The 22,888-nt window shown below is 35.2% G+C and overlaps 1 protein-coding gene across 1 annotated transcript in view; it reads left to right on the top strand.

Annotated features, from left to right (window-relative positions):
- LOC125651956 (autophagy-related protein 2 homolog B-like) overlaps nt 1-22,888 on the top strand; it is a 107,416-nt gene that overhangs the window by 68,859 nt on the left and 15,669 nt on the right. The window contains exons 13-26 of the mRNA XM_056164563.1: nt 1,791-1,901; nt 2,397-2,555; nt 3,758-3,861; nt 4,846-5,018; nt 5,283-5,376; nt 5,463-5,661; nt 8,499-8,641; nt 9,158-9,312; nt 10,249-10,406; nt 10,594-10,726; nt 11,365-11,591; nt 13,307-13,387; nt 13,695-13,801; nt 13,994-14,086. Of these exons, the coding sequence (XP_056020538.1) occupies nt 1,791-1,901; nt 2,397-2,555; nt 3,758-3,861; nt 4,846-5,018; nt 5,283-5,376; nt 5,463-5,661; nt 8,499-8,641; nt 9,158-9,312; nt 10,249-10,406; nt 10,594-10,726; nt 11,365-11,591; nt 13,307-13,387; nt 13,695-13,801; nt 13,994-14,086 (1,937 nt within the window). The remainder of the gene's footprint in view (nt 1-1,790; nt 1,902-2,396; nt 2,556-3,757; nt 3,862-4,845; nt 5,019-5,282; nt 5,377-5,462; nt 5,662-8,498; nt 8,642-9,157; nt 9,313-10,248; nt 10,407-10,593; nt 10,727-11,364; nt 11,592-13,306; nt 13,388-13,694; nt 13,802-13,993; nt 14,087-22,888) is intronic.

Raw genomic sequence — 22,888 nt, 5'->3', positions numbered from 1 at the left:
AATTGGGCAATGTGGAGCATGTTTTGATATTGATTAATTGGGAAGATGGATTTCAAATTGCCATAGTCTTTGAGAATGATGATAGTTACACCACCAAAAATTTGGACATTTCCGATTTTCGGGATAGCTGACAAACATCCAAGTTGGGGCCACTAATTTGTAATACATGTAGTTACATCAAATCTTATTTTTTTTGTTGTATATCCGAATTTATAGCAATGTATTTTAAAGTTATTGGAGGACTAGTATTCAATAGACTTTGTGATACTTAATTTGCGTAAATCGATTACTTTGATCGTTAATTTTAATGTTGATTTGCTAATAAATTTACCATTGGAACCAGGTAAACTCAGATATGACCTAGATAGGGGTTTAAATTGAAAAGAATAACTCAAAATTGAGTTATTTTTCCATTACCTGTACTTGGATGATAGAAAAGCTAGCACCTATGCAAAAATGCATGTCAATTTACCTTCCTTTGATCATAAGACTTTAGAAAAAAAATTGTGTTTTAGGAAATATGTAGTATTAAAATGTAAGGCTAGATTGCATTTGGAGCTATGTGTATATCTTATCCTTAAAATGTAGCTGAAAATGTCATGTGGTATTATTGTATTTAATTATTAATTAGCAATATTCAATTTTATCACATTTTACCAAGATGCATTTTGAATAAATACCCTCAGGGTCACCTTTCAGGTGATTAAATGGCCATTTTTGTACATGCATGTACATCATAATGTTGCATTTTTTGTGTACTATGCCAAAATAGTAGTCAGAAGGGGAGTGCACTATTTGTTGAAACCCTGACTTCTATTTTGATATAGTATACAAAAAAATGTAACATTATTATAATTGTAATGCGCTGACTGTCCACATTTTTTTCAAAATGTAGATTAATATTTATGTTTCAATGGAGCAAAGGGCGATCACTCCAAATGCACTTCCAATGTTGAGAGGTGCAGATTTTCAAATGTGGTATTGATTAGTTCAAAACTGTATAATGACTCATCATTTTTGTGTTAATCAAATATCTGGACAAGTTTTCTTTTGTTAGTGGTAAACTTTAGTTTTTATACTAGGGGCTAAATTTTAATCAGACTGTTTATATACATATGATTTATCCACAAATACAGAAGAGCTGCACTGGCTTAATGGATAGCATAGCAAGTGCACTGTCCTGGGTTCAAATCCACAAATGAGCACATTTTTATGAATAAATGGAGTTATATGTGAAAAGTTGGAAGGAGACAAAAAACTTAAAAGTTACACAAAAGAAATAGTGATAGTGTACATGTATGTATAGCCGTGCTCTATTCCAAAATAGTAGGGTATGGAATATATAGGAAGAAATTAACAATCAGAAGCATAATGATGACCTATAGAATGAACCATGCCCAATATTGTATACAAGTGGTTTTCTACTGTCTGTCATAACTGAAAAGCGAGTAAAATCGTCCGTAGGAAAATCTCAAAATTACTCCATCCTACCAAGTTAGTTGAATTAGATTTTTGTTAACTTAGGGAATAGGGTATATTGAAAACTTCCATTGATTGTGTTTTAAATTGTAATAAACTACCATAATAATGACAAACTCATTCCGTAGTATATGAGATATTCAAATTTTACAATTTAAATAGTGTTTTAAATTGAAATGTGTTTTTTCATGTAGTAGTTTGGTGAGTCGTTCTTAATTTACTTGAAATACGTTTTCTTCTCTAACATCCACTAAATCTTCAAAATATTTGAGGATGATAACAAACTGGAATTTTTTTGACACTGTTTTTAGATTTTGGTATTTCCCCATGATGCCACAACAAGACCTGGACAGCTGTACAGCAGCATGCATTCCGGTGTTCCTGCACTTAAGGCACATGTCAGATCAGTGCAGCAGAACTCGGTAACCTTGGGTTTCATTCAAATATTACAAATTTATAAAGGACTTTCTAATTTCATTAGAGATTTGAATAAGAATATTTAAAATGATTAGGATATCTAAATTATGATAGTTGGATGTCAAAGTTATGATATGAAAGTTTTTATTTCTCACTACCTAAATGACTCTTCATAAGCCAGACTTTGGATTATGAATTTCCTAGTCAAACACTTTTGAAACTGTTTTCACTTGAATTTATGGATTTATTAAACACTATTTATTCAAAAAATAGTTTAATTTATGTACTGTAAATGCAACTGTTGATCAATATGAATGTTTGAGTCTGCTAATGAAGCATTTATACAGCATGCAGTGCAGAATTTTGCTATCTACTATTGGCTATATATTAAGCTTTCTGGTGAAATTTATTGTTAAATCACATCTTTAGCAATGTCTAAAAAATATCAAAATAGATTGAAACAAAATGATGCATGTGTAAAATGAATTGTCATGTTACAGAGGTCACAGAGGTCAAATACTGGACCCAGAACAGAGATTTCTGTTAATTTAGCTAGACTAGAGTGTGAAATAGATGTGACAATTATAGACAGGATAAACAGCCTGATAAAACCAGCCTCTCAACGCCCGTACAACACCAACAATACCACTTCTCAAGGAGTAAGTATAAGGCAGATGATATTATTATACCTCTACTGATTTTTCACTATATGAAAGTAAATTGATATTTTTTGCTGATTCCCTGAAAATCATAAAATGAAAGATTTTCCTGCAAAAAGATACGTCAGTTTGATGAACTGATAACACCTCTGCAACCTATTCAGAACACCTAGCAACTTCTTTTTCTGAATCATGAATAGTCATTATATAATGGGATTGCATCACAAGTTAACTGGTTCCCATATACTTTGAACATCAATCAATAAAAACCAGTTTATGGTAGCAAACAACAACGAGTGGGTCCTGTATATGAATTCTGACATCATTTTTGTATCAGAATAACAAAATGGTTAAAATATATCATTTATGGAGATGAAAAGATTCCAGTTGCCCAAGAGCAAGCTTATTTCCCTTTGCCTTGGGAAATGGAATCTTGTTGACTCCCTCACAATATGGCTCACACAACACATAGCATAACACACCAGACCTGGCTCACTCACAATATAGTCTAACACTGTACATAGCTCACACAACACCATGTAAGCCTAGTCCATTTTGGAAAGTGCCATGATGTCACGGTGACCTAATTCGTAGCTGTATAGGTAAACAATGGGCTGTATATTTGTGGGCCATAGTAGTTCTTGTTTTCGTGGATAGTGCAGAATAACCTCCTCAGTCTCGAAATGTTGTTTGAAGTATAAAACAACATTTCGAGACCGAGGAGGTTATCCTGCAACATACACGAAAGTGGTCTTATTTCTTAAATATACCACGGCTGTACGGCTAAGTTGGTGAGAGAGCTGTGCTATGCTGCTGAGTGAGGCTCTTAGGTTATATTGTTGTGTGAGCCATGTACAAGGATTGTTAGGCAACATTCTTGAGAGAGCATATACACAGGATGTTTCTATACATCGGTGCGAGTAAGCCATATACGTAAGACGTTAGACACAAGATCTTATGTCATACTGTCATTTAATTGTGTTTTATTGTTTCATTCCTCTTCTTACCCTTGTAAAGCGCCTTAGAATAATTTGTTTTATATAAGGCGCTATAAAAATTGCACTATTTTCCTTCTGGGATACTGTAATTTGGAATCTAGTTTTTACTATGTGTAAACCCTCCCTAACATAGAATGAATATAAATTTATCAAAAAATGTATTCTATCGTGTAAAATAGATGAATGGAACTTCTTTTACTGTAGGTCCCTGTGTACAGTTTCTCACAGACTTTAGAGGAGGAGTCAACTACAGACGAAACCAAAATAGAGTTGAATGTGACCTGTCCTAAAGCTAAATTCACAATCAGGTGGGTGAATTCATCTTTTCTGAGTAATTATCTTCTTTTTTTTTTTTTCATGAGTACTGTAGTTTTGCAATTATTTCTTGAACAATTTTTTATGCTTTCATTGCAAGACCATGAGACAACCAAGTAAAATATCAATGAAGTACAGTTTAAGGTCACCTTAGTAAACTCAGGTGACGTATTGCAATAGGTCAGCGTCCATCGTCGTCCGTTGTGCGTCATCTGTTGTGCATTAAGTATTGAACATTATTAATTTCTTCTTAAGAACTACCATTCCAATTTTTTTCGTATTTGGTATGAAGCATCTTTAGGACGGGGGGGGGGGGGGGGGGGGGTGCTAAATTGTAAATTTCTAGATTCCTGCACCCCGGTGCCTTAGGGGAGGGGCAAAGATTGACAAATTTTCTTTTTTACAACCGCACATGTGTAAGAAAAATTATAATTTTTATGCATAGTGGTGTAGATCAGGAAGACTTGTCATTTTCATGTTCCTGGGGTAGAGGTTCTGAAGCCAGGGAGAGGCCAAACTTTGTTTATACAGTGAATACATTGTATGTGTAAAACATTTAGATGATACCCTTTTTAATGCTATTGATACTAAATTGAAACTAAATAGATATTTAGAAGGAGTAGGTAGTCCTTTACCAAAATTGTAAATTTCATGATCCTAGGGGGTAAGGGTTTGGTTTCAGGGTTGAGTCAAAATCATTATAGTGATTGTCTTTTCTTTATCATTTGAAATACTTCTTGAAGTTTACTGATATGGGATGAAAACTAAATGCATATTCAGGAAATGCAGAAAAGGATGTACCAAACTTGAATTTTGCAACCCCAGGGTATTGACTCTAGGATGGGTCCAAATTAGTCATAGACTCGAACTCCCAATTTGACATTACCGGCCAGATTTGACATTTTTGACCATATTTTGTATCTATGTATTTTTTATGTGTAACATCCTTATAAACTGGTTTCTGTGTTTGTTAATAGGTTCCCAATTCCAGACTTGAGGAATGGGTCAGAGGTCACCAAACTGCCATGGTGGCAGAAAAACCTGAGGGATGAGTTACTGATCCTTGACTTAGAGGATGCTAGATTTCAGACATCTTTCTTTTCCAATCAGCCAATCCAGCAGATTGAGGTTTCTAGCAAAAATGTGTTGGGTAAGGCAGGAGATGATAAATGGTCTTCTCTGATACATTTTTAAAATGGTATTTACAAGAATGTATACCTTAGTATGGACTCTTTAACATACATGTCAGTAGAAATGTCTTGTTCAATTGTTTTGAAGATTTTTACAATGGTATATCTTAAACCTTTCTATCTGATTTTATTTTGTATAACATTTGTTGATAATGATCTGGTGGTTTAGAATTAATCAGGTATTTCTAACAATTTTGTTGCTGAGTTGTGTCTCTATTTTTTAGGATCCTTCCGCATTGACCCAAACCAGAGTGCGGTTCCGTTTGCCTTTGTTAGCTGTGAAGGGAGTGATGGTCATGAGGGCTTTAACTTCCCACAGTAAGTAAACATATACCTGATGTTAAACACATGACATAGAAAAAATGCAAAAACCCTCATGATATTTCATGCCATTCATTTTACAGGATAATACTAAACTTCACAGAGCAGACCATCTCAGAGCTGGATGAAGACCCTCAAGACTCCGACAACAGCATTCCATTTGACTCCCTAAATGGTGCATGTGACTTTGCCAAACAAGATTCTTCACCCTTCTCGACAAAGAAACATATGTATGGAAAGGAAGAGATGTCGGACCAGGCCACACAACATGTTAGTGATGAGGTAAGAGATTGGCTGTGTGTACATATTTTAATTTTGTAACCATTTCGCTGCCAATGGCAATTTTCAAAGATAACATCATTCAAAAGCACAGGCAATTGCATAAAAGCACAGGCAATTGCATCGCTTGGGGTCAAATCTACTATTAAAGAGTAAAGGTATAGAACTCTAAATATAGGGTACCCAAGTTAGCCTATGTATAAACAATAAACCAAATGGTATAAAATTCTACTCTGTATTCTAATATATTCATACACAATCAATCTACAATACGACCAAAGTTCATCCCGAAATTCCGTATCCTTCCCAAGATATGCAGAAATGAATTCGGAAAAATGACTATTATTTTTTGGTCGACTTTTAGCTGGTCCCTTGCACTATACGACTAAACAGAATGTTTGAGCATTGCAACAAGCTATTACATAGAATGTAGAGCATAAGATATCCTTGCTAACCTTGCTAATAAGTTTTGAACAGTGAGTGTTAGAGCTTTGATATTTCATATTAGTATTCCTTGTGACAAGATTTTTCCATGGGTACCAACATTTTTTACCCTGTGACCTTGACCTTGGAGTTTGACCTACTTTTTGAAAACTTTAATCTTGCTAATAACTTTTGAACAGTAAGTGCTTGAGCTTTGATATTTCACATAAGTATTCCTTGTGACAAGACCTTTTCGTGGGTACTGATATTATTGACCCTATGACCTTGACATTGGAGTTTGACCTACATTTTGAAAATTTCAACCTTGCTAATATTAATTTCCTCCACCATCTCCACTTACAACACATGCTTGCAATATTAATCTCCATCACCATCTCCACTTACAACACATGTTTGCAATATTAATTTCAGTCACTATCTCCATTTACAATTCATGCTTGCAATATTAATCTCCACATACAACACATGCTTGCAATATTAATCTCCACATACAACACATGCTTGCAATATTAATCTCCACCATCTCCAACATACAACTCATGCTTGCAATATTATTCCCCACCACCATATCATCTCCACATACAACACATGCTTGCAATATTAATCTCCACATACAACACATGCTTGCAATATTAATCTCCACCATCTCTAACATACAACATATGCTTGCAATATTAATCACCACCATCTCTAACATACAACACATGCTTGCAATATTAATCTCCACCATCTCCAACATACAACTCATGTTTGCAATATTATTCTCCACCACCATACCACCTCCACATACAACACATACTTGCAATATTAATCACCACCATATCTACATACAACACATACTTTGAAATACTAGTCTCTAACACCATCTCAACTATGCAACACATGATGTACAATACCAATCTCCATCTCCACAACACATGCTTTGCAATATTAATCTCCACCATATCCACATACAACACATACTTTACAATTCCAATCTCCATCACCCTCTCCAACATACAACACATGCTTTACAATGCCAATCTCCACCACCCTCTCCAACATACAGCACATGCTTTACAATGCCAATCTCCACCACCCTCTCCAACATACAGCACATGCTTTACAATGCCATTCTCCACCACCCTCTCCAATATACATACAGCACATTCAATGCAGTATTAATCTCCACCAACATCTCCACTATACAACACATGATTTACAGATTGATTAATCTCCCTACCTCCACCATACAACACATAATGTACAATGTTAATCTCCACCACCATGGCTTACCGTACAACACATAATGTACAATGTTAATCTCCACCACCATGGCTTACCGTACAACACATAATGTACAATGTTAATCTCCCTACCTCCACCGTACAACACATAATGTACAATGTTAATCTCCACCACCATGGCTTACCGTACAACACATAATGTACAATGTTAATCTCCACCACCATGGCTTACCATACAACACATGATTTATAATTTTAATCCCCCACATCCACCTTCACCATACAACACGTATCAGTATGAGAATTCTATGCAACACGTAATCTGATTGGTCCAGACAGTCACTTGCCAGGGATGACAAAACTTCATATCTCCCTCTCAAAGATCATATCTCCCTATAATATTTACCTCTTGGGCAGCCTCGTGCATTTTCCAATAATTTAACGTCAAGGTAGACAAAGTGTATTGTGATGTCACAATAAGTCTGAGTCATTCTACTTTCATAGTTCGTCTCAGTTTTGGTTAATACAAAAACAAGCAAGTAAATTAGCTCTCAAGGAGAATGGAAATACAAGAACTGGTTATAATATCACTCTATTTCGTTGTTTTTATATTCTACCGTAATATGTCGACGGTGGGGTGTTACCATTAGGGCGATCTCAGCTACATACAATGTACAGATAAACGGACTCCAATTTCAAATGCACTTTTGTAGTTTTGCTTTATTTCGGTATAATAAACAATTTATTGCATGAATGTTCGGTAGATATGAAAATTTATTCACCCAAGAAAAATCATATTCCCCTCGGGGGTTGCCCTCGGGGAATATGATTTTTCTTGGGTGAATAAATCTTCATATCTCCCTCACTATCATGCAATAAATGTATAATGTACAATGTTAATCTACACCACCACCATGGCTTACAGTACAACACATGATTTATAGTTTTAATCTCCCACCTTCACCATACATCACACAATACTACTCATTTTAATAGCCTTCCATCATTAACTCTCTTCAACAATCTCTTCTTTCTTCTCTTCCTTACATTACTTCTCTCTACGATAAAGGTTTCCCAGTATCATCCAGCTCATAGATATATAATATATATTAGCATAGACTAACTACCCGGTATTCTTTTTTTCTTTCATTCAATGCTATTTTATTTCAGAGAGTTATGCCTGGCAGTAGAGATGATATGGTTGATTTTCAGGAGAGAGCATCTGCCAACTGTTTGACTCTGGTGCAGCTGATTTTACCCCTTGTCAATCTGTACATTCCAGACCAAAAGTTTTATGAAGTTTTGTATAATAGGTATCGGCAATTACTCTAAATTTGTTACCAAGTAAGAAACCTAAGCAAGGAGTTGACATGACTTGGATACAACCAGTTTATATCATGCTTTTGTGAAATTTTGTCATGTAGAAGAAAGTTAATGACCAGTGCCCAACATTTAACAAAAGGAAATATCTTTTAATCATCTTTTCTTAATACATGTAGTTAAAATATAGTTTACTTTGATGCACAGTTAAAATGGACTTTTGAGTGGAATAGCTAGTAATATTTATGCCTGGAGCCAGGGGCCCATTTTACAAAATAAATTACAACAAATTTGCAAGTCTTAAATTGTATTACACTGTTATTAGGTTAAATGAATGAATTAAAGTTTTTCTGAGGTTTAATTTTCAACATTTTTTTTCTACTAATTTGCTTTGGAATGTATGATCTTGCAATAAATGATAGTATTCCAGCGTGTAAAGTTGGCGTAAATCGTAAGTTCTTTTGTAAAACGCTTCCCTGTATCTACTGAAGTTTCGTATTTCAATGCAGATTAAATAATGATCTGTTGCTATGGGAACCAATGGCTCCAGCTCCAATCCAGACCCAGGATTTGGGACCTGGATCTATACAACCTTTTGACCTTAGTTGTTACACCCAGGTGCTGCAGGAAAACTTCAGCATGGCTAAGTCAGCTATACAGTATGGTGAGAGAAAATTCAATTTGTTATTTCAACAAACAAACAAAAAAACCCAGTATATCACTCTTCAGCAAAAGTTTACACCTTGGATGCATCATTATTCAAAATGAGTCTTTTGGTAAAAAGTTTTATTAACACATTTAGGTACAAATTTAACTGACATGGTTTTTATCTGGTATAAATAACTTAAATATCATTATACCCCACACAAACTAGTCTGCGGACACATTTTGTCCAGATTTTCTCAAGACTGTTCATTTTTTTTCAGAGTTTGTGGATTGGGGATTTTATGTATACAAAACCCTGTGCACCGAGTAGTTTTAGATTGATTGATTTGTTCAATTTTGAGAAAGTTACTGTCATCTAAAGTTATTTTATCGTGATAGTTCTGTACATTTTGCCAGTATCCTCCCTCACAAACAACTTGAGGGTATGTATTGGTTTCACCATGTCTGTCTGGCTTTTCATCCATCCATCTGTTATTGGAACAATTAATTAGTTTCATAGAGTCTGTCAGTGTGTATATCTGTTCACCTTAGCTTTTCTGATCAAAACTTTTTGTTGTCTGTCATTGTAGTTTTTTCTGAACCAAGCTGCTTGTATAATGAGAGTTTTGCTCAATCTTGTTTATTGCTAGGAACTGCTGCTCAGGTGAGCGATAAGGCCCATGGGCCTCTTGTTAATTCATTCATATAGAAAAAATATTCAGAAAACTGGCCTTATGAGGATATTGCTGATGAGCAGCATGAGTCACAAAGCCTTGTAGTTCATGGGCTAATTGTAAATTGTACATTCTACATCATGACCAAAGATCTATACTGTGTATATTGAAGCCCATGACTTTCTCACTTTCAACAACACATGTTTAGGTATACCCTAATAAAGATAAGCCATGCAGAGGGTATTAGTCCCAATAGTTTTTTGTTTATTTCTGATCTGCAGACTCTTCAGAGGAGGAGGAAGACAATAGCTTTGGTTACTACAGTATCCACGACAACAAGTATCCACATCGCACCAGTGATCAGAAATCTCGGCCAAGTAAAGTGTGTCTGTCACTGAAAATAGACAAGGGGAAATTTACAGCATTTACAGGTTCTAAGGTAAGATTTAGGAAAATGACAAAAACTGCATATATCCTTGTTTATGATTATTTTAACTTCTATTCTCCTCTTTTATTAGCTTTTGGACTGGATTGTAACTTCTTTTTAAAAATTTATATAGTTAATTTTGGATAAGTAGATTCTTAATGTAAATTATATAATATAATGTTGGCAGATTAAATTTCAGGCTGAGGAGTCACATGGAGAAGTTATGGGTGTTGTTAAAGATGCCAATCTGTTTGTTGTTTCCAGTTACCAAGGAAATCCACTACTTCAGTATATTTGTTTTTATTGTAATGAAGCCACATTGTATCATAATGGTAAGTATTGCATGAAATTCAAATGGATTTGAGATGCTAGAATGTTTGAGTGTCATATTTTGAGGTTATAATGCCCCTGCAAACAAATATAGAGGTGGGAGGGGCTATACTGAATTCAGTTAGAAAAGATTTTTATTGCTTGGGTCTTGGAACTTTTCTCTGATAATATATATTTACATATTGTAATAATTCTGAATCCTCTGCCATTTGCCTGTATTGTACACAGTGTACCTATGAGCCACAGGGCTCCTTTGGTCAATAAACAAACTAATTACTGGGAGGAGGGAGGGGCTATACTGGGAGGAGGGAGGGGTTATACTGGAATCACTCTGTCCATCTCTCTGTCTATAGACAGGGAGGGGCTATACTGGGAGGAGGGAGGGGTTATACTGGAATCACTCGGTCCATCTCTCTGTCTATAGACATAATTTGTTCAGAGTATATCTTTAACACTGATAAACAGATTTGATTAGAACTTTGTGTATATCTGAAATGAATGATGATATTTTTACAGTGTTTACAAACAGCAGTAGTTCCCATTGCCTAGTGTATATTTCATAATTTGTATCATTGTAAGTAATATTACTCACACATTGTATAGAAAAAGGGAAATCCTAAATTTTCATTTTATATTCCAGCTGTTGTACCAGATATAAAGGAAGAATTTGAAATTAAAAACTTGGACTTTGAGGCAATCCCTGCCCATATGGAGAAGAGTTGCATTATATACAAATCTGAACCCGGAATTTGGTGCCACCAGACAGGGGATGTGGAATCTAATGCCAAGGACATGGTTTCTGTGGCAGTTAAAATCAAACTGGACTCTACACCGCTGAGTGATTTGACTCGTGATGAAAAAATTAAGGTGAGATGAAATATTTTTCTGACACTTTGAGTTGATGAAGAAAACTGTAAAGCAATATGAGCTGTACCTAAAGTGAATTTCTAGAAAACACATCTACATGGCATGGTTTTTTTTCTTTTTGTACAAACTGTGGTGCCATCGCCTAGCACATATTGCCTTTGTTGTTTGAATAATGGACAATAATGAAGTATATTCAGTTAAATGTATTCATCTGACTTCAAAGAGGAGTAGCATATTGCTTTGCACCTGTCATTTGTATGTCGGTCAGTCAGTCGGTAGACCACATGTTTTCCGCTGAATATCTTGAGACCCATTCACTTGATCATAATGATATTTCAGATGTGGGTTGTTTATGAATAGAAGAGGACCCCTGTTGTTTTTCAGGTCAAAGGACAAGGGTCAATCTACTCTGGACATTGGAATATACTATCCGCTAAATATCTTAAGAACCCTTTGCTTGACAGACATCAAACTTGGTACACTGGTACACCCAAAGGAGTAGATGACCCCTATTGATTTTGAGGCCACATGGTCAAAGGTCAAACTGAATATAGGAATACACTGACCACTCAATGTCTAGAAAACCCTTTGCTTGGCAGACATCAAACTTAGTACACTGGTATATCTGGAAGAAGATGACCCCTATTGATTTTGAGGTCACATGGTCAAAGGTCAAACTGGACATTGGAATATACTGTCCGCTCAATATCTTGAGAACCCCTCTGCTTGACAGAAATCGAACTTGGTACATTGGTACATCTTCAGGAGAAGATGACCCCTATTGATTTTGAGGTCACATGATCAAAAGTCAAGGGTTAAACTGGACATAGTATTATACTGTCCACTCAAAATCTTGAGAACCTTTTGCTTGAGGGACATCAAACTTAGTACACTGGTACATCTCCAGGAGAAGATGACCCCTATTGATTTTGAGGTCACATGGTCAAAGGTCAGTTGTTGAACTGGACATAGTAATATATTGTCTTCTATATTTTAAGAATTATTTGCTTGATTAACACCAAACTTGGTACACTGGTACAACATAAGGAATATATGACCCCTATTGAATTTTAGGTCACATGGTCAATTCACTCTTGACATAGGAAGATATTGTCTGTTCAGTATTTTGAATTGATGATACTACTATCAATTAGATGATGCGTGTGTATAACCCTTTTCAATTTTACACCATGGGGGGCATATGTGTTTTACAAACATCTCTTGTTTGATATTGTATTCAAGTAATCTCCGTTATTTTGCCTGTAAAAGCATTAAAACGGTGATAAAATCAAAAATCGGAATTCTGAGCTGGCAGTCACTAATTCCTAGCTGATATCTCAATATTCATCGACCCCAGGGGTCACTAGTGGTCAAAATGCACTAATGGTCAAAATCATCGACCTGCACATACCCTCACTTAAACATCTATTACTTTGATGAAATATTGGTACCAGTCTTGATTGTATCTGGGTTAGGATATAACTAATGTTTTAAAGTTCAAAATCACTAACTTTTGAGGGATTCTAAATTTAATTGTGTTTTCTGGTTGGGAAGGACATACCTATGATTTCAAGCTCTCTTTCAACACAGGAAAGCGAACTACCATAATGACCCCTTTCAACCATAAAATCAAAGTCCCACAGACTCTTCTTTTTATTCAAACCAAAAACTGAAATGATTTAACAGTGTACACTCTTCTGTGTTTGGTGATCTAGGAATTCACAGTAGCAGTTGGAATAAGAGGAGGAACACTGAGGCACAAAATGGCTGATACAGACATGAGCTGGATTTCACAGGTCAGTTGAACTGGGGACAGGAGTGCCTATCTTCTCATCTACGGTAGCTTAACGTTTCTGTATTTCTTGAATACATGTAAGTAGGAAGTACACACGATAAATTTGATATTTATTACAAAAATCCAGGTTGACTTTTGTGGTCCTTTCTTGTTTCGGTGCACTTTTAAATCCAAATGTTAAAAATACCAGTTTATCTATTTGTATTGATAGGTCAGCAAGCATTCTGTATTTATCTGGGCATTTTGTATGTCTTTGAGCAGAAAAAGATGTGTTGTGGAGGATTTTACTATCATGCTTTATGCTATAGGTGCTGAAGTTCCTAGATGTGAAGGACTATGACATTCTGGGCTACATGCCCCCCAAAGTACTAACAGAGCTGCATGTCCATCTGTGGGATTGTGCAGTAGACTACAGGTAAACAAAGTTCTATAACTTGCAACTGAGAATGTATGTTCGATTACACTTCATGTGTCGATAGATACTTAGCTGCTTACCTACTCAAAAGTATGTGTATATATGTTTTCATGTTTTAGAAAAATTATGATATTTGATTAGGCATACTAGTATAACATGTGTTTGTGAATTTTTGTTGTATTTTACATTTAGACCTCTACACCTGCCCAGCAGAGGAGTGCTAGCAGCTAATTATTTCAGTATTTCCAGTAACATAGTGGCCAACTCACAGATGTCACTACTGAGGTAATCCTTACATGTACTGGAAACTTGTGACTCTCTTCTAAAGTTAAGCCTTTGAAATCAGTAAATTCTCTTCTGCATTAGTCCTCTACATTTAGATATGGTTGACACTGTAGGTTTCCTGTCAGTCAGACTATCCTTTGTCAGTCTATTCATCTTCGCTCTGTCTGTTTGCTTGTCCATCTCTTTTTAAGTATGTGTGTCCTTCTCTGTCTATTCATCCATCTCCTCTATCAATCTTTTTGTCATCACATCTCAGTATGTCCATCTCCTCTGAATCTATGTGGCCATCTATTGTTCTTTCTGTCTTTCTCTCTCCTCTGTATCCGTCTATTCATATCCTCTCAGTTTGTCCGTCTGTATTCTGTCTGTACCCATATCCTCTGTGTCTGTCTGTCTGTCCGTATCATATCACAGTACATTTAACACCAAGATCTATAGTACATTTTAATACACAGAATGCTTGTTTATATTCAATCTGATTAAAATCAGATCCTTTGATCAGCTCATGTAGATCGCTACACAAGGATCAGAAGTAACCCAATAGAGGGTCACATCCGTATGACCTTTCATTAAGCCAATCAAATACATGCCATCAGATTCTGCCAGTGATGTTTTCCGATAAACCCTTGTGTCAATTTATATATTTTAAAGATGACTGTGCCCATGATAGGAGGCTGCACACCTGTCAAAACATTCAATATAAACAATATCTGTATCCTTTGGGTTTTGTTTTATTCAGCCTGTTAAAAATCACAATGGAGAGGAAAGAATTAAAAAAAAATCTTCAATAGAAAATTAAAATTGACCGATGAAAGAAAACAGTTGATTAGCAGCGTCCTAAACCTCGACATTGTTGAAATTACCGATACAGGTGTGTGCCAGAAATGTTTTAGGTTGGTACAAAAGATTAAAGAATCCTTAGAGATGAAAAAGTGCTTTCTTCATAGGTATCAATAATTGGTCAGGAAGATTTTCCAAACACCACTTCATCAGCCATCTTGACAACTTCATGTATATGCAAATCGTACTCATCACTATTCATGAATGAATCGTAATTTTTTTTTTAAATTGTTATTAATATTATTAAAACACCGTACGCAAACAACTGATATACAATAAGTAGATGTACATATTGATTTTTGATACACTTACATGTTTTATACATCACTGAATTATAAGTACACGTATTCAACACATAAATTAGCATATATTACACACAAGCACTATACATCAGGCATAGATATACAAGCATTATACATTGATTTACGTGTCTTCTACACATGTATGATGCAACACACATATTCAAAGAAATATTCATAGGTTTATACATTGTAATCATATTGTACAAAAATGTAGCTATTGGTGATAGTAATGTTAGAATTAATTGAAAGGCCCACATATGCAAGAGGATACACAATTATTAATAGTCCATGAAAGTATCCTCTTGATCTTCAACTGAGGGGCAGCCCCCCTCAGAGTTTGGGATTACGACATTCAATGATGATACTCTCTAAGATTAGTGAACATGTTTTTGAAAAAATGAAAATGCTTTGTATTGCCAGTAGCAAACAGTATTTCTGAATATTGTGAAATACATGCTTTTAAGTTGCATATAATTCCTTCAGAATGAATCGTAATTGACAATTTACCAAATTTGGGTGTATTTTATCTCGTACGTTTTGTTGTTTGTGTGAACCAAATAAATTAGGCATTATTGCAAAAGTTTTGAAAATCCTTATGCAAGCACATACAATTTTATAGTGTGGAATAATATTCAGGGGAGAGAGATTACTGTGACTTGTTTATGAATTAACTGGGACATCATTATCGGTATGGCACAATTTGATTGGCTGATAGTTCTCATTAATATTCCAAACGAAAGGTCATGCGGACGTGACTCTTAATTGGGTTACTTCAGATCTACGTGAGTGGATCAAAGGATCTGATTTTAATCAGATTGGTTTACATTAGCTATGGTGTATTTTTACAGTATCAAATGTAGTACTTTTAACATTACTTACTTACTTAGTCCTCTTCGTGCTTGTCAGCACATAAGGCCGTCACCAGAGACTTCCATGTTGGAATGTCTTTTGCCCATTTCTGGACCTGTCCCCAACTCCAGTTGTTATCTTTCATTTCTTTCTCCACCGATCTTCTCCAGGTCTCTCTTGGTCTTCCTCTCTTTCTCTTGCCAGTTGGTGACCATTTCAAAGCAATCCTTGGGATGGAATTTGGGTACATTCTGCATACATGTCCTATCCACAGCCATTTTCTCTTTCTGATCGTCTGGGATAGAGGAGTGGTGTTTGTCCTTTTGTACAGTTCGTCATTTGAGATGGTGTTAGGCCAGAAGATGCGCAATATTCTGCGGAGACATCGGGTCTGAAATACATCCAGCTTGTTGGAAATAGACTTGGTTACTTTCCAAGATTCAGCACCATATAGTAGGACCCCAAGCACGTTGCTCTTGAAGATCTTAATTTTGGTGTTGGTGCTAAACTTTGTTGACCTCCAGATGTTCCGCAGAGTAGCATACGCTCCTGTGGCTTTAGAAATGCGAGCTTGTACATACTTATTCACAGGATCTATAGTACATTCTAACATCCAGAGTGCTTATTTACATTATCTATAGTACATTCTAACACCCAGAGTGCTTATTTACAGTATTCTAGAATACATTTTATAACACACTAAATACTTGTTTACATTATCTACAATACAACACACAGAATGCTTATGCAGTATAATTAGTTCTTTTTAGGTCACCTGAGTAAACTCAGGTGACCTATTGCAATTGGTTGTCGTCCGTCGTTGTCGGTCGTGTGTTAACAATTGAACATTTTTAACTTCTTCTTTTAAATAACTACCAGTCCAATTCTTTTCAAATTTGGTATGAAGTATCATTGGGACAAGGGGGACATAAATTATAAATTTCAGGACTCCAGCACCCCTGGGGCCCTAGGGGCGGGGCAAAAACTGCCCAAAATTGACCATTTTTCAAAAATCTTCTTCTCAAGAACCACACACATGTAAGAAAAACTAAATACATAGTGATGTAGAGCAGGAAGACCTCTACCAAAATTGTAAATTTCATGATCCCCGGGGTAGGGGTTCTGACCCCCAGGGTAGGGCCAAACTTGTTATATAGTGTTTATGTGTAAAACACTTAATTAACATCTTCTTTAGTGCTATTGATACTAAATTGAAAGTAAATAGATATTTAGAAAGAACAGGTAGTCCTTTACCAAAATTGTGAATTTGATGATCCCAGGGGTAGAGATTTTGGTATCAGGGTGGGGCCAAAATGGTCAGTTATTAAATGTGTTAACAATAGACATTTTTAACTTGTTCTTGATAACTATCATTCCAATTCTTTTCAAATTTGGTATGAAACATATTTGGAACAAAGGGAACATAAATTGTAAATTTCAGGATTCCTGCACCCCATGGGCCGTAGGGGCAGGGCAAAAACTGCCCAAAAATGACAAATTTTCAAAAATCTTCTTCTCAAGAACCACACATATATAAGAAAAACTAAATGCATAGTGATGTAGAGCAGGAAGGCCTCTACCAAAATTGTAAATTTTATGATCCCTGGGGTAGGGGTTCTGACCCCCAGGGTGGGGCCAAACTTTTTATATAGTGTTTATGTGTGAAACACTTAAATAACATTTTCTTTAGTGCTTTTGATACTAAATTTAAACTAAATGGATAGAGCAGTTAGTCTTTTACCAAAATTGTAAATTTGATTTCCCCCAGAGTAAGGGTTTTGACCCCAGGGTGGGGCCAAATGTAGTATATAGTATTTATGTGTAAGTTTGGTGATACTGTATGAAATCTAAATGCATACTTAGTAATAGTAGAAAAGGATGTACAAAAAATGGTGAATTTCACAACCGAGGGTTATGACTTTAGGATGAGTCCAAATTAGTCCTATCTTTTGATGTTTTAATGTTAATACACCTATTATTTAAAGCCTTTCATCAGTGTATGCACTTTTGAGGGCAGTGAGGTTTTAAGAACAAACACATCTTGTTTTATACCGTTGCTGAACATTAAAATTTAGCTTAGATGTTCAGAACAGGAAATGTTTTTTAGATTCCATAGCCCATGGAAGTAGTGATACTTTTTCACTAGTATTCAGGTGACCGATAAGGCCTGTGTGCCTCTTGTTAACACACAGAATGCTTGTTTACAGTATGATTAGTACTTTTTATCACACAGAATGCTTATTTACAATATAATTAGTACTTTATAACACACAGAATGCTTATTTACAGTATAATTAGTACTTGTTAACACACAGACTGCTTATTATGTTCCCCAAACAAAGTTTGGGAACATATTGGTTTTACTCTGTTTCTTATTATTATTATGTTCCCCAAACAAAGTTTGGGAACATATTGGTTTTACTCTGTTTCTTATTATTATTATTCTTTCTTTATTCTTGTCACCCTTTTTTGTCCACGAGTGTTCTCAGAAACTACTGAAGGGATCAAGACGAAACCTTTTTAGGATGATAGAATACTCTTTGTAGATGTGCGGAACGAACGTCATTTTGTCTGAAAATGCATGCATGTGCATGCACGTGCATTGGATTTTTTGTTTACAAACTTTGGAATGCATCTAACTTTTTTATTTTTCAATGAAATCGTTTGATATTTATATTGCAGCTATAACTTGAGACCTTTAACCGTTTCACATCGTCAAAATTTCAATTCTGCACGCGCATGTACGTGTGCTTCAATTTTGATTGGACAATACAAAACCATTTATAACTTTCATGTAAATTAAGACAATTTGATGATATTTACAGGATAGGTAAAGATTATAAATATCTACAAATCTATGTTAAAAAAATTGAGAACGCGCATGCGCACGCACTCGCATTGACATTTGAACGTTCAATTCTTTCAATGACCATAACTTTTTTGTTTTTTGTCAAAATCTTTTCAAACTTGTCTTGTATATGTATCTTGATATTCTTAACAAAAGTGTACAGTCATAATTACCATTCGACACGTGCATGCACGTGTGCTAAATTCTGATTGGACGATTTTCAAATCGCCATAACTTTCTTATAAATGATGGAAACAATATGAAATTTATACTGTAAGTATATCTATCAAATGTCTATTGAATGACATCAACATTGATGCTGAGTCATACTCACGTGCCCGTGTATGCACGTGCATATCTTTTCTTTCATTTTTCGGGTACAAAAATGGTTATAACTATTGAATTAAAAACTGAAATGAATTCAAATTTACCCTGAGGATCTATGATATGAATGTCTATGAAATGGTGTCAACAAATTTTCCATGATCAAAATTGCGTGCGCGTGAATGCGCCTGCATAGGAATTTTTGACGTCTAAATTTAAGTATTGGTCTATAACATTTTGAGATTGCAATGAATAGGTTTGAAAATTAGGTTGCAGGTATGTTTTAGGCCTCTCAATTTATTAATAGTCTCAAAATCACTTCCCTGCATGCGCATGCACGTGCACTTAATTCTGATTGGACGATTTTGAAATCCCAATAACTTTCTTATGAGTGAAGCAATCGATATCAAATTCATATAGTAAGTATATTGTTCAAATGTCTATTGATTAGCGTCAACAAAATTGCTGTGTGGTACTCACGCGCACGTGTATGCACGTGCATTGATTTCGGTCTTTGTAGTTTTGAGTTGCCGTTAATTTCTCGTTTTTCATTGAACAGTTGTGAAACTTCTCTTCTACTCATATGGTAAGACTTGTAATGTATCGAGATGGTCGAATTATTTATATGCACGTGCAAGCACGTACGTGCACGTGCACAAAACTCTCAGATCTTTATAACTGATTTGAACTAGTATGAAATGGACTGAACGTTAAAAGATAGTTATATATTCACATGCTACAAAGTTTGCAATGGTCAAAACCACTTGTACTGAAATAAATGTCACCACTTACTAAATGGGGGAATGTTTGGGGAACATCTGTAACGGTCCCCGTTACAATAAGTACTAGTTATGTTCCCCAAACAAAGTTTGGGAACATATTGGTTTTACTCTGTTTCTTATTATTATTATGTTCCCCAAACGAAGTTTGGGAACATATTGGTTTTACTCTGTTTCTTATTATTATTATTATTATTCTTTCTTTCTTCTTGGGACTTTTTTGTCCACGAGTGTTCTCAGAAACTACTCAAGGGATCAATATGAAACCTTTTTAGGATGATAGTATAGCATATGTAGATGTGCGGAACGAATGTCATTTTGTCTGAAAATGCATGCATGTGCATGCACGTGCATTGGATTTTTTGTTTACAAACTTTGGAATGCGTCTACCTTTTTTATTTTTCAATGAAATCGTTTGCTATTTATATCGTAGGTATAACATGGGACCCTTAACTGTTTGGCATCGTCAAAATTTCAATTTTGCACGCGCATGCACGTGTGCTTTATTTTGATTGGATAATACAAAACCGTTTATAACATTCATACCAATTACGGAAATTGAATGATATTTACAGGATAGGTAGACATGTCCAATATCTAGATATCGATGTAATAAAAATTGCGAACGCGCATGCGCACGCACGTGCATTGTCTTTTGAAGGTTCAATTCTTTCAATGACCATAACTTTTTTGTTTTTTGTCAAAATCTTTTCAAACTTTTATTGTATAAGTATCTTGATATTCTAAACAAAAGGGTATAGTCATAATTACCATACGGCACGTGCATGCACGTGTGCTAAATTCTGATTGGACGATTTTCAAATCGCCATAACTGTCTTATAAATGATGGAAACAATATGAAATTTATACTGTAAGTATATCTATCAAATGTCTATTGAATGACATCAACATTGATGCCGAGTCATACTCACGTGCCCGTGTATGCACGTGCATAGCTTTTCTTTCATTTTTCGGGTACTAAAATTGTCATAACTATTGAATTAAAAACTGAAATGAATTCAAATTTACCCTGAGGATCTATGATATGAATGTTTGTGAAATGGTGTCAACAAATTTTCCATTATCAAAATTGCGTGCGCGTGAATGCGCGTGCATTGTAATTTTTGACGTCTAAATTTGAGTATTGGTCTATAACATTTTGAGATTGCAATGAATAGGTTTGAAAATTAGGTTGCAGGTATGTTTTGGGCCTCTCAATTTATTAATAGTCTCAAAATCACTTCCCTGCACGCGCATGCACGTGCGCTTAATTCTGATTGGACGATTTTGAAATCCTAATGCCTTTCTTAAGAGTGAAGCGATCGATACCAAATTCATATAGTAAGTATATTGTTCAAATGTCTATTGATTAGCATCAACAAAATTGCTGTGTGGTACTCACGTGCACGTGTATGCACGTGCATTGATTTCGGTCTTTCTAGTTTTAAGTTGTCGTTAATTTCTCGTTTTTCATTGAACAGTTGTGAAACTTCTCTTGTACTCATATAGTAAGACTTCTAATGTATCGAGATGGTCGAATTATGTATATGCACGTGCATGCACGTACTTGCACGTGCAGAAAACTCTAAGATCTTTATAACTGATTTGTATTAGCATGAAATGGACTGAACGTTATAAGATAGTTATATATTCACATGTTTCACAGTTTGCAATGGTCAAAACCACTTGTACTGAAATAGATGACACCACTTCCTAAATGGGGGAATGTTTGGGGAACATCTGTAACGGTCCCCGTTACAATAAGTACTAGTTATTATTATTATTCTTTCTTTATTCTTGTCACCCTTTTTTGTCCACGAGTGTTCTCAGAAACTACTGAAGGGATCAAGACGAAACCTTTTTAGGATGATAGAATACTCTTTGTAGATGTGCGGAACGAACGTCATTTTGTCTGAAAATGCATGCATGTGCATGCACGTGCATTGGATTTTTTGTTTACAAACTTTGGAATGCGTCTAACTTTTTTATTTTTCAATGAAATCGTTTGATATTTATATTGCAGGTATAACTTGAGACCCTTAACCGTTTCACATCGTCAAAATTTCAATTCTGCACGCGCATGCACGTGTGCTTCAATTTGATTGGATAATACAAAACCATTAATAACTTTCATGTAAATTAAGACAATTTGATGATATTTACAGGATAGGTAAAGATGATAAATATCTACAAATCTATGTTTAAAAAATTGAAAACGCGCATGCGTACGCACGCGCATTGACATTTGAACGTTCAATTCTTTCAATGACCATAACTTTTTTGTTTTTTGTCAAAATCTTTTCAAACTTGTCTTGTATATGTATCTTGATATTCTTAACAAAAGTGTACAGTCATAATTACCATCCGGCACGTGCATGCACGTGTGCTAAATTCTGATTGGACGATTTTCAAATCGCCGTAACTTTCTTATAAATGATGGAAACAATATGAAATTTATACTGTAAGTATATCTATCAAATGTCTATTGAATGACATCAACATTGATGCTGAGTCATACTCACGTGCCCGTGTATGCACGTGCATATCCTTTCTTTCATTTTTCGGGTACTAAAATGGTCATAACTATTGAATTAAAAACTTAAATGAATTCAAATTTACCCTGAGGATCTATGATATGAATGTATATGAAATGGTGTCAACAAATTTTCCATTATCAAAGTCGTGTGCGCGTGAATGCGCGTGCATTGTAATTTTTGACGTCTAAATTTAAGTATTCGTGTATAACATTTTGAGATTGCAATGAATAGGTTTGAAAATTAGGTTGCAGGTATGTTTTGGGCCTGTCAATTTATTAATAGTCTCAAAATCACTTCCCTGCACGCGAATACACGTGCGTTTA

Source organism: Ostrea edulis, chromosome 5 (assembly GCF_947568905.1).
Source record: "Ostrea edulis chromosome 5, xbOstEdul1.1, whole genome shotgun sequence".
Lineage (NCBI taxonomy): Eukaryota > Metazoa > Mollusca > Bivalvia > Ostreida > Ostreidae > Ostrea > Ostrea edulis.
The sequence above is the reverse complement of the archived record's forward strand: the minus strand, read 5'-3'. Positions and strand labels throughout refer to the sequence as shown.